Source organism: Cynoglossus semilaevis, chromosome 6 (assembly GCF_000523025.1).
Source record: "Cynoglossus semilaevis isolate Cse_v1.0 chromosome 6, Cse_v1.0, whole genome shotgun sequence".
Taxonomy (NCBI): domain Eukaryota; kingdom Metazoa; phylum Chordata; class Actinopteri; order Pleuronectiformes; family Cynoglossidae; genus Cynoglossus; species Cynoglossus semilaevis.
The window spans coordinates 16,960,220-16,975,972 of NC_024312.1; the positions used below are offsets into that span (position 1 = coordinate 16,960,220).

General features: G+C 41.2%; 1 protein-coding gene across 3 annotated transcripts in view; it reads left to right on the forward strand.

Annotated features, from left to right (window-relative positions):
- Positions 1 to 15,753, forward strand: part of reln (reelin) — a 95,065-nt gene that overhangs the window by 30,424 nt on the left and 48,888 nt on the right. For all 3 annotated transcript variants that reach the window (XM_025056528.1, XM_025056529.1, XM_025056527.1), the window contains one exon: positions 1,853 to 1,960. In XM_025056528.1, the coding sequence (XP_024912296.1) occupies positions 1,853 to 1,960 (108 nt within the window). The remainder of the gene's footprint in view (positions 1 to 1,852; positions 1,961 to 15,753) is intronic.

Here is a 15,753-nt window from a genome sequence, read left to right on the forward strand (position 1 = left end):
AACATATCTCACCGCACAGAGGAATGGAGCAGATAGACTTCTAAGCAGGAAACACAACCAGCATATACTCAGAAAAAAAACATGATAATTGCTTGTTTGAATGAGAAGGTTCTGTTTCCTTGTGTCCTGTGGGTATTACAGTGCAAGAGGTGCACTGCGCAACATGGCTTGAATATGATATTACTTCTGTTGCCAAGCAAAATATCTCTTTCCACAATACGGCTTCTTGAACACACTGTATGAGCTCCAGAATGGTTGCTCTCAGTGGTTTAGAGCCATTCAATTAAAACTTTGTATTTTTTTTAGTGTTTAGTGTTTTCCTTAAGTTTACATTTTATTTTTTAATATTTCTGAATGAACCACAACTAAAAAGCTTTCATTTTTCTTACAGTAATATAAGTAAAAACATTTTAAACAAATCTGTGATACGAGATGAGGGTAGAAATAGATATAATAAATGTAGAATTGCTGAGGCTTTGTTGAACTGTGTTGGACCTGGTGTAGTCCAGTATACACAGACATACTTTCAGACAGAAATTCTGGGCAATTATTTTGTGAGTGTGTTAACGGAGTCACCCAGACAGGCAGCGAGACTGGGCCACACAAGTATCTGTTCTGCCCACGTTTCCACATCGAAAGGCTCCAGCCCGCAGAATAAACGGCCCAGGACCAAATGGACAAATACCATCCTTAGCTGTTGTTAGAAAAAACAAACCAACCCTTCTTTTATTGTTAACTTATCCGCCCCAAAAACAGTAGGATTCTTTGGTCAGGAAATAACGATGCCTCCAAAGGATTTTAACCTCTCCGCATGCTAAGAAAGACAACATTTGAAGAAGATATTTCTTTGAGCTGCAGACTGTTTCCCTGAGCTCCGGAGCGTCTGGCTTGAAGCAGTCTACTGGCTCGGTTCCTTCCCTCCAGTGAGTGTACCTGGATCTGTGCTTCTGTCATTCATAGTCTTTGTTTACTGGCAGGATCAATAGTTGACTTGTGGCTGGATTTACCCAATCATACATCTGCACAGCTGGATAAAAGATTTCCTGTCCTCCTGCTGTTTCTGTTGACCTGTGGTGAAGAACAGCCTAATAGACCCCACAGGTCTTCAGCCAATTAGATTATCACTCTCCTCTTATACCATTGTCAAAGTGGACTGGCCCAGATACAATGAGATTTTTTTAGAATGAGTTCATCAACATTATCAGATGACAGATGGGATTTAATTGAAAGCAATGTATTTTTTTATTTTATTCGATGTCCAGCACATTCTTTGGTTTTGCTTTTTTCCCTTGCTGCAGGGTTTTATTATTATTATTGTTATTATTATGATGATTATTATTATTATTATATATTATTATATTATCTTTGGTAAGTTTAGCAAAAGTAACAAAATAAAAAAAACAACCTTTAAGGAACCTGGATTACAACCTGGAAAACACCGTTCACCACAAATGACTCACTACTCTACACTGAACACACTGAAATATTCAACAGATGGGATTTTTTTTAATCAGAACAATGATAGGTCATCGGGGCAAAGGATAAAAGGGGAATTCTTCCCCTTGGTGATGTAGTCAAATCTTTTCTGATCTTTTCAGTTTTATTGGATCAGATATTGAGGAATTTTGATTCTTATTTTTATTATACTTTCCATCATGTTGCCAAAATACAACCAAATTCTACTGAGTGGATCACTTCCATAACAGGGCATAATATTGTTATTATTATTTTTTTATTTCAGTTTTGCATTAAAAAAAATGATACATGTAAAGGGTATGGTAGTGCTGTATGCCACGGCCAAGAAGTAACGCCTGTGTTGATACAACGTCTCTTGCTCTCTTCCTCTCTCCAGTAACCATCTCCACCAGTGTATCGTTTGACGGTCTTCTGGTGACTGGTCTCTACACCTCCACTCCCGTCCAGTCGGCTCCCATCCCTCCTCCGGCTGCCTTTGGCTTTGGTAAGTGTTCACGAGTTACCACTTCATGCTGCTTCAGAGCGGTCCTCTGACTCTCACTGCCAAGACAAACCTCCTTATGTTGAACTTGCCTTTGCTCTTTAGCACAAACCAACCATCAGATACTTTGAAGAGTATCTTATTTCTGGCACTGTGCAGTATCACAGTGAGTCCAGGCCAGCTCAGTGATCCACATCCGTTCCCAGAATGAATATAAGACCACTTCCTCCCTGCCGTTGAGACAGGCCATGATGGATGAGCAGCGGGGATTGAGCCAAAGGAGATTTTACTGATTTTTCAGCAGTGAAAAAAACAAACTGAAAATCCCAAAATCAAACTAAGTGGGTAATGAGAAAGGTAATGGAGAGATAGACATCAAACCTAATTTTCCCTGTGGTCTAACTCCCATTCTTAGTGGTCTTTGATACACACATTTTGGAAATCTAAAAATTCTTTGTTGTCAAAACTTCAAACCTCACCAGTTTTGAAGGATTCTAAAGTGATTTGATTCAGCATTTAAAGTACACATGTACTGTTAAAACATCTACCCAGAAAACCAAGAGAAAATTTTAAACCATATGATAACTTCAGTCATCCTCAGAGAACCAGTGAATGAATCTAATCTAATCAAAGTTGAAGGTCAGAGTGGCGTTCTGAACGTTAAGATTCTATGAATCCAAAAAATGATATGTACTGTAATACCAGACCATAAAGAATTTTGTGAATTTAAACCGTTGGTCAGCAACCATGTGTCTGGGCATCAGCAGCACTTTGTCTTTGTGATGTCAACTGTTTACTGCTAAAAGTGACTTCATTCTGTAAAGTTAGACCACGTTTCACCTCGATACTTTATGCTTTGCGACATCAATCAACTGATCCAAAGCTGTCCGCAGGAGCAAGTATTTTATGGTCTGAAAAGACAGTGAGGACTAACACCTGGTCTGAGGGTCAGGGGTCTTTGTTAACAAAGGGACGAACCACAGCTTGTAGCCTAGCAGAGTCAGGCGGTGGGTTCACTTTCTCCTGACTAACTCCACTGTTCTTCGTGTGCTGACTTCATCTCAGTCAGGGCAACACAGTTTGACTGGGAGGCACCAGAGTAAGAATTGCATCACCTTTGCTTAGCTCTCATTAATATGAAAAGTTGAAGAAGGGAGAATTGCACAAGTTGATAGACAGGAGCAGCAGCAGCACTTGGAACTGAGTACTTCAGCATGCTGTGTGTCTGCACAGCCTTTCATTACAGTTTCTGAAAAGGCTGCTAAGAAGAGGCACTGTCTGGGATTTTGAAAAATATAGTCTGTCTTTCCAAAGTAAAAAAAAAAGAAGAACAAAACATCAATCTGAGGCTGTCATATAATTAAAAAATGTTATGTGATTAATCAACTTATCGCAATTAATCTTGATTACTAATGATTATTTGAGATGAATCAACATTCCATAATATGTTTTCCATCCAAAAGATGGAATTGTTTTTATAGATAAATGCCATGCTTTTGCAGACATTCTTATATATTTTAGAGCCAGAGTTTGACTTTAATACAGAGATTCTCGTCAGCCAGTATTTGTCAGGCTCAGAAACATTTCATTTGATCCTATATTGGACTAAACTATTTTGAAATCAGAGGAAACATCAAAGTTTTAACCAGATCTGATTGGAAACCTGCTCAAATTATTAATGCTTTGAAATCATCTTTGATCTGGCTCCCTCTTAATTTCTTTGCAATATAACTTGATTTCAGTCCTTAGATGAGTCAAAGAATCAGGTTGTGATGTAGTGTAAAACGATGTTCCCCGGAATTCTACGAAGAAAGAATTCTCTGATGGAAACTCTGCTTGCAGACGTGTTCAGACTTATTGGAGAATATGTGTTATTGAATATTGAATAGTGTTCTTTTTAGGATTAAGGATGTTTTTTAAATGTAACTTCAAACTGTTTTTTACCTGAACTATACTTATATACAGTATGTGTAACTTTCAATATCCACCTTTGGTAGATTGGTCATGAGCTGGTACAGCTGTGCCGTAGTTGGCGTTGCGTTTTATTCTAAGTTGTTTAGAGAAATCGTATTTCTGCAGGTCCTTTGTGGTTTTGGGTTCAAAGACCCAAAGATGCTCGACACAGACATATAATGCCACTGTTTGGGAAAAAGTGAGTTTAGTTTCCTGTTCCAGATTATGTTTTACAGCAGGGTGTTGTATTTTTTAAGACCGAAGCCTTGGGAGGCCTGACGTTGGATACTTTCTGAGAGGAAGGGCTTCATTAATGAGCTCATGCAACCGCGCTGACATTGCTGTGAACAAGGGACCTTGCGTTTGAGCAAAATGTTTTGAAGATAATGCAGTGAAGTAATAATTAAATAAGATGTAGCTCGATAGCCATCATGACAAACATCAGGATATGGGAGGAATAAAGGGTCATGCAACTCCATTAGGGAATTTAATGGTCTTGGTGTTTATTGTTGAAGATGTGGGGATGCTAGAAATCCCCCTCAGCAGAGGCACATAAGGGATTAGATAATCCCCCTCAGCAGAGGCACATAAGGGACGCAGATTGGGCACACACACAAACACACACACACACACACAGAGAATTCAAAAGAAAACTGTCTCTTACTTGAGAGCAGCCACTCCAGCTGTGTAAAGCTGTGGAAGCAGCACTGGCAGAGGGAACATGTGGTTGACAGATGTATCAGAGGGGGAACCTACATGAACCTCAGCGTGTGAAGATAAACCTCACTGCACCACCAACACAACACCACTGTGACACTGGGATAAATCAGCCGTAGATTAGGACGCTTTCATTTTCTATCATTTTTAAACAAAGTAGCAACAGATGACTGTGGACGTACGTCCATTCTTGATGAGACCGATGGACGTATAGGTAGGTGCACTAACGGACTGGAGCAGAGAAAAAGTGAGGTGGATTAGACAGATGAATGTTGGGAGAAGTGGAGACAGAGATGTTAGTGTTTGTACAGGGTGTTGGGATGTTTAACAGTTGGCGTGGTCCAGTCAGCAGACAGGATGACTACATGCCAGCCTGTAAAGAAAGAATTCCCCTTGGCTCTCAGTGTCACTGAATGCCAGGGGGTTTTCTTTCTTGGAAAAATCATCAAAACAGCATATGTACGTGTTTGCATGTAAAAGAACACACCCTCCATCAGTGGCTGACTTCTCTCTTTGTATTTGGTTGGTTTTTTCCTTTAATACACTAATGGAGTCGACCACATCCTAACTCGTATACAAACACTTTTATTATTATTATTAAACTTTTTTAAGAGTTTCACTCCCCTCAGATTAATAATGCCCTTCACGACCAAAATAGATATGGGCCTCGTACAACAGACGTTCTTCCTGGAGCGTCACAACTCGACACCCACTCATGGTCAAATTAGCTTCAGAGTGATGGAGATGTTTGCCCACCAATTGTGGTGTTGACAGGAATGCTGTATTTCCAGCTACCGCTGCACCCAATTACTTTGGCTGCATTTCACCTCTGCCCACAGGCGGACCACAAGACCCCTGATAGACCACAGACCGCAGACCTTTATGGTGCTGCTATTGCTGTGATATGACTGGCGTAGAATCAGACACTGTGTAGGTAAAAACAACATTATATCTGGGAGACATGTTTATTGTGGAAATTCACTCTTTACAGGAGCGTTGACCATTAATGAGTCTGGCCTGTTCCATGTCTGTGGCACTGACGCTGTATTTCACATTTAAGACGTTTTTTTGGGGCTTCAGAAAGTCAAAGTCAAAGGAGACTGAATTATCACGGGGAATTTTAAAAGACAGTTTACTGACCAAGTAACTCGTTACACATTTTTGGAGCATGTTTTACAGTGAAATGTAGAAACTCTCAGTATCGTGCAGGGAATACTGTGTTTATACACAGTGTCAGGAAATCAACAGTAGTCTGGACTGAGTCAGCTGCTGAAGAATTCCAACTGTTTTGAGTTTTCCCTCTTCTTCTTCTTCTATTCCATCAACAGATCTTTCTTCACATTCCAGCTCTCTGGCTTTAAGAAAGTTACACAACACTAACTTTTTATTTACAAATTATCATACCAGGAGTAAAGATCTGTTTGAAGGGGAAAAATTGAGTGATTTGTTCTTGTTTGTTCTAACGACAAACTGTTTTGTATCATTATTTATTTAGGAACAGTGAGACAAATGTTTACTATATAATTCCCTTTGTGATCCAAACAACAAACCAGACACACAAATGTTGGTAACTGGAGGTGCGATGAGAAAATTGCAGAAATGTGGCATGGAAAAAAAGGGCAAATGGTGACAAATAAAAGGGAGACAGAATGTGAACATGGAGAGGAGGATGAAGGGGAAGAAGAGGAAGAGTGAAGAGCGCTCCATCACTGCCTCTGACGGAGTGGCTGATTGGTGCGGCCTCGCCAATGCTGAGCTGCCGAAACCGGTCACTGATGGATGGCTTGTGTTTCAGCTGTTGTTTATATTGTCATTAATTTACCTTTTTGTATGTGTTTGCCGAGCGGTTGGCTTCCATTAGCAAGAACCAGTCGTGATCCTAACGTGATGGATCTGGCTGTCTGACAAAATGGACGGCTCACTGACAGGGACGTCCAGCCAACACACTGTCCTAATGACGGATGGGCTCATGCTAACACACTCCGCGATATGAGATGAAATCCTGCTGCTCCTTGACCCCTGCGTAAGCAATCAGAAGTGTAATCATGAGACTCACACATTGAACAGGACCTGCGCTGAATATAAATAAAACATTTGATGATTAAAGAGTATTAAAGACTTAGAGCAAAGAGGAGTCTTCAAGCCCAGTCTTGACTATTCAGTGACCAGACAGCGGTGATTATTGTCAACCCTTGAGTTTTTTTTGTCCTAAAAGCATTGTTTCTCTGTAATGTGGACAAAACAACACCATACACAGCTGTGAAAGCGGTGTTGTCATCAAACATTGTGACTACTCCTCAGCTGTGGATTCTGAAATAATGCTGAGTTAAAGAGAAAAGAAACAGAAGAAGTACCGATGACAGTGGCGAGTTATGTCCACCTCAGCATGATTACAGGCAGAATCTCAAGTGTATGATCTCCTGACTCGACCATTTGAACTGCAGCGTCGCCTGAATCTGACACCAGAACCGCGTCTGTGATATCAGTCTGCTCTTCTCCCAGACAGTCAGGGTTACACAGTGTTATGTCACGGTAATAAGTTTATGAACTTATATCATTTAGTTTTCTTTGTAATTTCATTTAGTACAACACATGATGATAATTAATTATGTAACTAAATAATTCATTATTATGTTTGTCTTGTAAAACCCAGTCCCTTCATGATTCCATGATATTATGATATCCTGAATTCCCGCAAATTCAATTCATTTACACAAATTTAGGACAGTCTTGTTATATTGGGCAATCCCCACAACTCTATAACAACTTCCACCATGGTTATTAGTAGGGCTAGGATATTTTTTTTGCCGATATACGATCTGCCAATATTGTCTAAACGCTTAATTTCGATTCCGATATTGACCGATACCAATATAGGCCTGGTAATATTTATTTATTTTTCTGTACAAACAACTGTATGAGTTGAGCTGACATAGATGTGTTCATGTCTGTCCTTCACTGCACTGACTTGAACTTTTTGTTATGAAAAACTAGTTTTATGGCACAACTGTTTAATTGGTGGACTTTTAAGCTGTTGCTGCGGCCCTGCTGTCAGGATTATTGGCTTCTTTTTGCAGCTGAGGACATTTTGTATCACACTGGACATAAGCTTGGTTTATCTGTCTCCCCACCAGTTGGTGCCAACTCCCCGAACACATCTTTCCACAAATGCATCAATTTCAAGGCTTAGAGTCTACTGTCTGCACTCACTTGTCACCAAGCCAGATTGAATGCCAGGCAGAACGTCAGACAATGAGAGATGGCAGCTCATCGTGTTCGTATTTACAGAGGCACACTTTAGCCTGTTGAACAAAGTCGTGTTTTTGGAGCCTCTGAGTTTTTCTCACACAGAAAAATCCTAAAACTCCCCAGGGAGCATCAGTGTGCTACCATTAATGCCATAAAAAATGTGCACTGGGATACTGTGTAGTAAAAGGTGGAGCATAAAGAGAAATGTTATGAAGAAGGGGTGGTGCACAGAGGAGAGAAGGGGCAGAGAAGAGGTTCCCAAGGGGAGAGAAGCTGTCAGTCCCTGGGAGACTTCAAACACCCTGCATCCCTGTGATCAGCCTGCACCCTGGTTCTCAGGTGACAGCTTCCTGCCTGCGCTGCTTAAACCTCCTCATACAGACACAGATACACACACACACACACTTGATTGCCATCATCAGAGCTTTCACATCACTTCTCCGGTCATGTGACGGCATATTCAAATTCCATTGACATACTCTCCTCCGTGCTGCTTCTCACACACCGACATGTGCAACTGTGACACGTTCGCTTTGACATCCATCTTTACGATAACCTTGAATGCAAACTTCCAAGTTTCCTCATTCCAAAACTTCCAAGGTTGCACAACTGTTGCTCCTGAACTGTTATGTGGGCAGAGGTGGTGCTGTTTCTGCTGATGCTCATGCAGATTATGATGACTTATCTGAGCCATTACTCCTTTTCAGCCCAGGGCTCAGGCAGTCAGAGGCAGAACCCTCTTGTTGATGAATTCATTAGTGCAGAAGATGAATTGAGCTGGCAGGGACAGGGTTATGTATGGGAGGTGATTTTTGCTCTCTGTAGCACAGTACTAGATCAGAGTTGGGATCAGCTGGGTTGGCATGCTGTAAATCTCCCCTTTTTGCTGGCATACAACTCCCTTACTCCTCTTGGCCCTCTGCTTCTGCCTCACCCATCGCCTGACATGTCCTCCCCCGCTGATCTCACACAGCCTGGCGGCTGCTAACAGGTGGCTAAACATTTGGGTGCTCTCGAAGAGTCCAAAGGCTTATATGATTATGCATGACAAGCCTGATAGCTTGTGCGAAGCCTCCCAAGAATCAAGAAGCACCCCTTCACTGGACCATTTCTAACAGAATACAACATAATCTCTCAATAATTCATAGTAGATCTACAAACGACTGGTGCCTTAGCGTCGGTCTCACAGGTGGAAGACTGCGCTGCTGCACGGTCAACCTGCAGGAGCACCGCTGCTGGGGGTGTACTGGTGCACTGAGCTCTGTCAGAAACCATGGTCCCTTCTCTGAACTCCCACAGCTGCACTAGCTGTGCTTACATTTGGATGAGAATGAAGTGATTTGTATGTGTGATCGTGTTGGTGCACGATTCCCTGAGACTGTGTACGTCTGTTGGCTGTGCACAAGTACACACTGATATTTGTATGCTCCTTTGCCCATACTGAGCATGTGAGTGCTTTCGCTTTCTTCTCTCTACTTTTTTGCAACTGAATCTATGATATAAAAAGGTCCAGCATGTCGGGGGTTGGGGGGAAGGGGGGCAGAGAGACAGAGAGAGCAAGAGTTAGATTGACTATGATGGAGATTTCAAAGAGATGTGTGCGTGCTTGTGTGTGTATGCTTTTGGGCAGTTTCTATATTTATTTATTATTTTATCCTGTAGGAGAAAGAGGGAGGCGTGGGTTGTTTCGTTCTATGTGAAGTCTCTCTGGGGTAAAACACTGTTATTTTATACCATGCAGAGAGTTTGGTTGCATGCCAAAAAGAGCAGAGCGAGAGATAGAGATAGAATGAAGACCCAGAGAGCTCTGACTGGAGTAGTGCACATTTTGACACGTGTGTCAACACTTGTGTGTCTGCATCATTTCAACAACAAAGGCACACCAACTTTGAAATTAATCATTGTATTTCTGTATATCATACCATAAGCTGTGTTCTGTTCCTGGACCTGCACCATATGTGGGGGTATTTGTGTGTTTGGTGGTTAAAACAGAACAAGTTTTTTTTTTAGACTCCTCAGTCTCTCAGTGCACTCCATCCAGTCTGCATCTATGAATTTTTTAAACATCCAGCAGAAAAATTAAAATGTAAAAGTTTAGTGGTTTCCCTGGTTTGTCTAAATCTGGGACCTCCTAAAAGCCTCAGAGAAGAACAGGTACGCCCCACTGCTGTGCTTTTTTTGTAAATTATATACAAGTTATCTTTTAACCACTCACCCAGTTCCAATCTGACCCATATTTTGGCAGCAAAAATACTCTGTGACCTTCTCCATGTTGTGCCCTCCTTATGAGAGCCAGGCTGTCGCCATGATTAGTTCCCTGCCTCCCAGCACTCCTGTGTCAGCCCAGGCTCAGCTCCAGCCACCTTCATACAAACATTCAAAGACACATTTACTCTAAGTTCACATCAACGCAAATGTAGAGCGGGCAACTACGGTCTACTCTCCTCGGATTCCCTCCAAAGACCTTGAATGGCTCCTGTCCTGTCGCCCTGGGTCACTTTCCACATTGTTCAACGTGTGTGTGTGTGTGTGTGTGATGGAGGCAGATAAATTGTTGCCTCACCAGTTTGTTTGCAGCAGGAACCGTAGGGATCAGGAATGTTGGTGCAAGAAATTAGCACAAGTCAAATCAGATTAACCAGACCCTAACTCAAACTGTTAGCAGAGGAGTCGTGTTGAATTAAAAATCAAATTAGCTCTGACGCCTGTCTGTAAAGCTGCGTTGTGCAGCTGCCAAGCTAGAATGACACATAATTCACAGAAGGCAGTCCCTCATGGGCTGGATGTGAGAATGGATGGGTGGGTGATGAAGGAGTGGTGGTGGAAAATATGGGTGTTAGAAAGATAGAGAAAAGGGAAGTTGGTGTTGTGACTTCATCCTCGTTCTGGAAAAGTTCTCCCGCAGCATGGAGCTGGCTCCACTCCACGTCTGCACAGACCTCTCAGCACCTCAGCAGGCTAAGCTGTTGTTTCACAACACTTCACTCCTTCTGCAACACTCCACTGCTAGGATTAGCATGGTCAGGATTAAACTGGAGTTCAGACACCCACATGTTTCTTGGCTCGTCTTTTAACATGAAAAATAAATGAGAATGTATCTGTTACAGCTGGGACTAACTAATTCACATGGCTTGTTAGTCATTTGGACCAAAACAAAAGAGGGGAAAATAAACGTTGCATTGGTTTGTCTCAAGCTAACAATTTAACTAAATTAAACAATTGCAATGTTTGGATTACAGTCATGGAGATCCAAATAACTAGTCTTCATCCAAATCATTTGGATACCATTTCATTTTCTTCTATATTGAAACTCTTGATGATTGGTTGAGATTTGAAATAATTAGTCTGTGACCTTTTTTTGAAAATCCTGAAGCAAAAAGGTTCAAGATGGTACCTTATTATAAAAAACACAAGCAGGTGAAATACATGAAATGTCAACAAAACATTTATTAATAAAGAATATTTAGTCAGTTTAATTGAAAAATGAATACTTGGTTGTGGGGGCAGGGAAGATACTGTTGTGTCATATGTTCTCCATGGTATTCCTGTATATTTACCCTGTAAATACACCATTATGTATTTTTTCAGTTTAGTTTAAATTTATTGTAAAAATTGCTATTTGTTTAATTAAATATATGATACTAGACTCAAAATAAAATAATTTAAATTTGACTTTAAAAGAGATTTGGCCGACCCATCTTAAATTTGACTTTAAAAGAGATTTGGCTAGTTATAGTTTAGAGATAGTTTAATATTCTCTCTTCTTGAACTTGTATATTTCTATGCATTCATTAGTGTAAACTGCACAGTAGTGTAATTAGAAAATATACAAGTGCCTCTTAAAGATGAATTTAAATGTCGTCCCAAAAGGCACAAGTCTCATCTATCATATACGAAGTCTACAAATTACAAGGCCTGTCTGATTCAGAACAACATTCATTTTAATTATGAAAATGAACCTGAACTCCAGTAGGATGTAAATACTGGTACCATTTATCATTCATGCCTGTTTAGGTTTTAGATCGGAATCACATGGTAAAGCAGTACCTCTTTTTGTTTTCCTCTGCAGTACTACAATTATTACTAAGTCACGGGTCTGTTAGACCCGTTAGAAGTATTGTAGTGGAGGCATTTATTAGAGTAGTTATTGTTGGTGTGTGAGTGAGGGCATGTGTTTGTGGCTCTGCCTACAGGAGTTTATGAATGATGGATGACGGTTGCTGTGAGATATAATGGAAGTCTAAATGAATGAGTAATTGTTCTGGTTAGTTATTCATATGGACAGAAATAGCTTGTTCCTTAAAAAGCATGATTGGAAATATTTGTCTAAACATAAAGGTTTCCTTCAACATCTAATTTAATCTAATGTAAATAAATGGGACACAGTGTAATAAACCTGAGCGTCTTTAATAAACACTCGTGCACGTTCCCCTAATCATTTGGCGTACTCGGCTCCGTGGACCACTTGGAGACCTTTTTCTTGCCTTTAAAAGCAAACGCCTCCCCCCACTCATTTCCCACAGTGTCTCTTAGCCCCCTTTCACCAAACCAATGGCATCCTTCACCCCCTATATTAACACACAGCTTCCTCCTGGCAATGCTATGCTAGACCCCTGCCATCACCACAACGCTGCCAACATGTCTCCATGGCACTGTGATGGGCAGATGCTGAGACCGGTGCCCGTTTCAGCCAATGGCCGATCAGAGTGGTATGGTCATGTGTCTGCGGTCTGGCTAACCGGCTGAAGATGGTGTTTGGGACAAAGGGTGAATGCAACACAACAGGCATACACACAAGTGCACACTTAGCATGGGTTCATTCAAAACAGCACAAAGCATATGAGGTCCCCACTCGGGCTGTCAGCGCTGTCGTTGATGTATCATTTATGTTGGCATTGTGCAGCCTTCTCCTCAAAGTGTTGACACAGGCATTATTCCCGGCTCCTGACAGATTCCCATACATTTAATAACACTCGCTAATGCTCTGCTAACTTTATGACAGATCTTTTATAGAAATACTGCATGAAATACGAGCCATTATTGGGCCTGCTGCTCACCAAATAATGTTGTCAGCGGATGTTTGAGTCTCTACATGTGACAGAATTAACAAACAGACATTATTGAATTTACATTTTCATTTAAAAAAATCTAATTTGTTACATCAAAATCTAATTTCATCACCTTTACCTGGTGTGTCCTGAACCTTTAATTTTCTTTAAATTCAGGCACTATTCACATGTAGCATTTGTAATGTAACACAATTGCGTTATTACCAGTGTTGCTTTTCTAACTGATAAGTTTCCCTTAATATATTTTACTGTGTGTTTTTAACTAGGGTTTTCCTCATGATATCTGACTTTTCTATTTCTACTCTTCATGTAATGTAATTATAGGCCAATGTATTTAAGGAGGCTCTTCATTATACTAAAATATGTTCATACTACAGGCAAATATTGGCAAATATGCAGACTCTTGTCCATTCTTTTAAGGTCGTCCTAAAACTACTCCCATAATTCCTTCTCCATTTACCGACCCATCGAGGAGCGTTAAAACACAATTTATATTTACACAGAACAGAGCCCTTGACACAAGTGACAAGTGAGGGAACCGACAACCATGGTTCTCCAGACTTTTGTGAATTTCGTGTCAATGAAGGGAGGGGGAATTTTACTGACTTGGACATTTATGACCAACCTTTTATCCGGAGGATAAAATCAAACCATGTTGACCAGTTTCCTGTTGCTTCAGAGCCACACCACACAAGTGCTGAAGGACAGTTTTGTTATGACTGGAAATTCCAGCATCCTTTTAGTGCTGACCAGATGTCAAATGGCCAGTATAAAACTCTGAATGATCTGGGTAAATGAGCACCATCACTTTAAATGGTAAATATTCACAATCTCACAAAAGCATCCATCAGTTCTGATGCTGGTCAGATCAGCTCCTGCTGGTCCTACAGTGTGAAGCCAGTGCCAGGCTCAGCCACCAATTGCCCATCTGCTCCATCAGGACAAAACTCTCACTCCATCTATTTGACGTTTTTTGAGCTTGGCTGCAGAGAGCTCATTAGCTGTGTAGAGTGAGACATAAAGACAGATTCATTTGTACTGTCTCAACAGAGAGATGGTGCTGAAGAGCACACAGACAGATGTGAATGGAAGTGTTTACACATTTAATAGGGGATGAGAGGCAGGACAGATGGGAGGGGAAACCGAGGAGCGCTCGTTGTTTCTACTGGAGACACTGACGGGAGGAATATGAATAAACAGGAGGTTGTGAACCTTCCACTTCTTTTTATGTGGTGCTTAAAAATCCACCGCAATCACAGGCAGAGATTGATGTCAGGCTGACAGTCCTACAGCCAGAGTCTGACCCAGACACACCCATTTCCTGTGTGTGTGATCAAGTTTGTTCGTGGGCATGCTGAAAAATGCACTTTTAACTACTTGCGAGTGTGTGTGTGTGTGTGCGTGCATGTACATATTTATGAAACCTGCTCTCCTCAGTCACACCGTGGGAGTTAGCAGGTCATTTTCCCTGGCCATTAATCACTGTCGACAGCTCATAAGTGGCCAATCTGCATGTCAAAGGACTGTGTTAGTGAAAGAGAGACCGTGGATGTGTTTGTGCACTTGACTATTGGTGTTTGCTTTGAGAAGTCAGGCCACAATCCCCCCGTTGTTGTGAAGTGGTCCCTAACACATTTCTAACACGGGACATGAATGTGTCACCTTTGACATTTGAACTCTGGCTACATTTTGGTCATTGTCAGCACAGCAGGTGAGTTCTGCCTGTGGCTGCTCGTCTGTCTGTGGACCAACACTGCATTTTGTCACCATATAGACTCTACAGAATTACAATAGGAAATTTAATAATCAAATATAGGGTAACTCTTGAAAAGAGACTGCCGTTCAGTGAAGTGGGACTTCTTAACTAGGGTGGAGATAAGTGCAGAAGAAGAAGGGAGTACAGGAAAGAGCTAGGGCAGGAGGTGCTCTCTGAAGAGCTGGGTCTTCAAGAGCTTTTTGAAAAGGAATGTTTTGATGGTGCTTAGAATCTCATTCCACCAACGTGGAACGATCCACGAGAAGAGCCTGGATTGTCTTGTACGAGGTGTTTAACAGGTTTACAGGTGTTCTGGGGAATCTGGAATTTCAAAGGTAAGGAATCAAATAAATCTAGCAAAGAAAAGCATGAGCAGTGATCAAGAAAATGTTCCATTCATTAGGTCTAGAAGACAGTGACATCAGAGATCAGCAAACAAAGGAGCAGATGAACACAGTTTGGTTTCCACTCCTCCTGATTACCAGTCGGAGTCACTGTTGTTATATTTGATTTCCCAGTGATGAAATAGCCCGTCTTTGTTTCCTCCCTGGATAGAACCAGGAATGTTGAAGCTCCAGGTTTACTTAGCTTGTTGCTTCACTGGAACACTGGGGAATTTCGTTTTATTGAATTACAGTATTTTCTCCTCTCCCTCTCACTGTCTCACCACAGGGAAACATGAAAGGGACCTGTTTCATTATTTGCATTTTTTGCCTTGGTGTATTTTTTCAAGTGGGAATAAAAATTCCGAGTGGTGTTGAGTCGCAACGTTCCATCGTTGCTGTGTCCTTGAATGCATCAGTCTGCCTTTTCATCTCTACCCCAACTGTACTGCTCTCTGCTCAGCTATACCATCACTTCCCTCTCTGTACAGCTGTCTGTTGCTCTGTCAGTCATTTCTGTGTATTTGCTCATGTTTATTAATAATTTTAACAGAGAATTTTCTATTTATTTACTTTGTTCAGGTTTTTTTTTGTAGATTTCCAAGAGTCTGTAAAACAGTCAGCGAAGGACTTTGTGTTTCCTTTCTTTTGTCTTTGCTCGATAACACT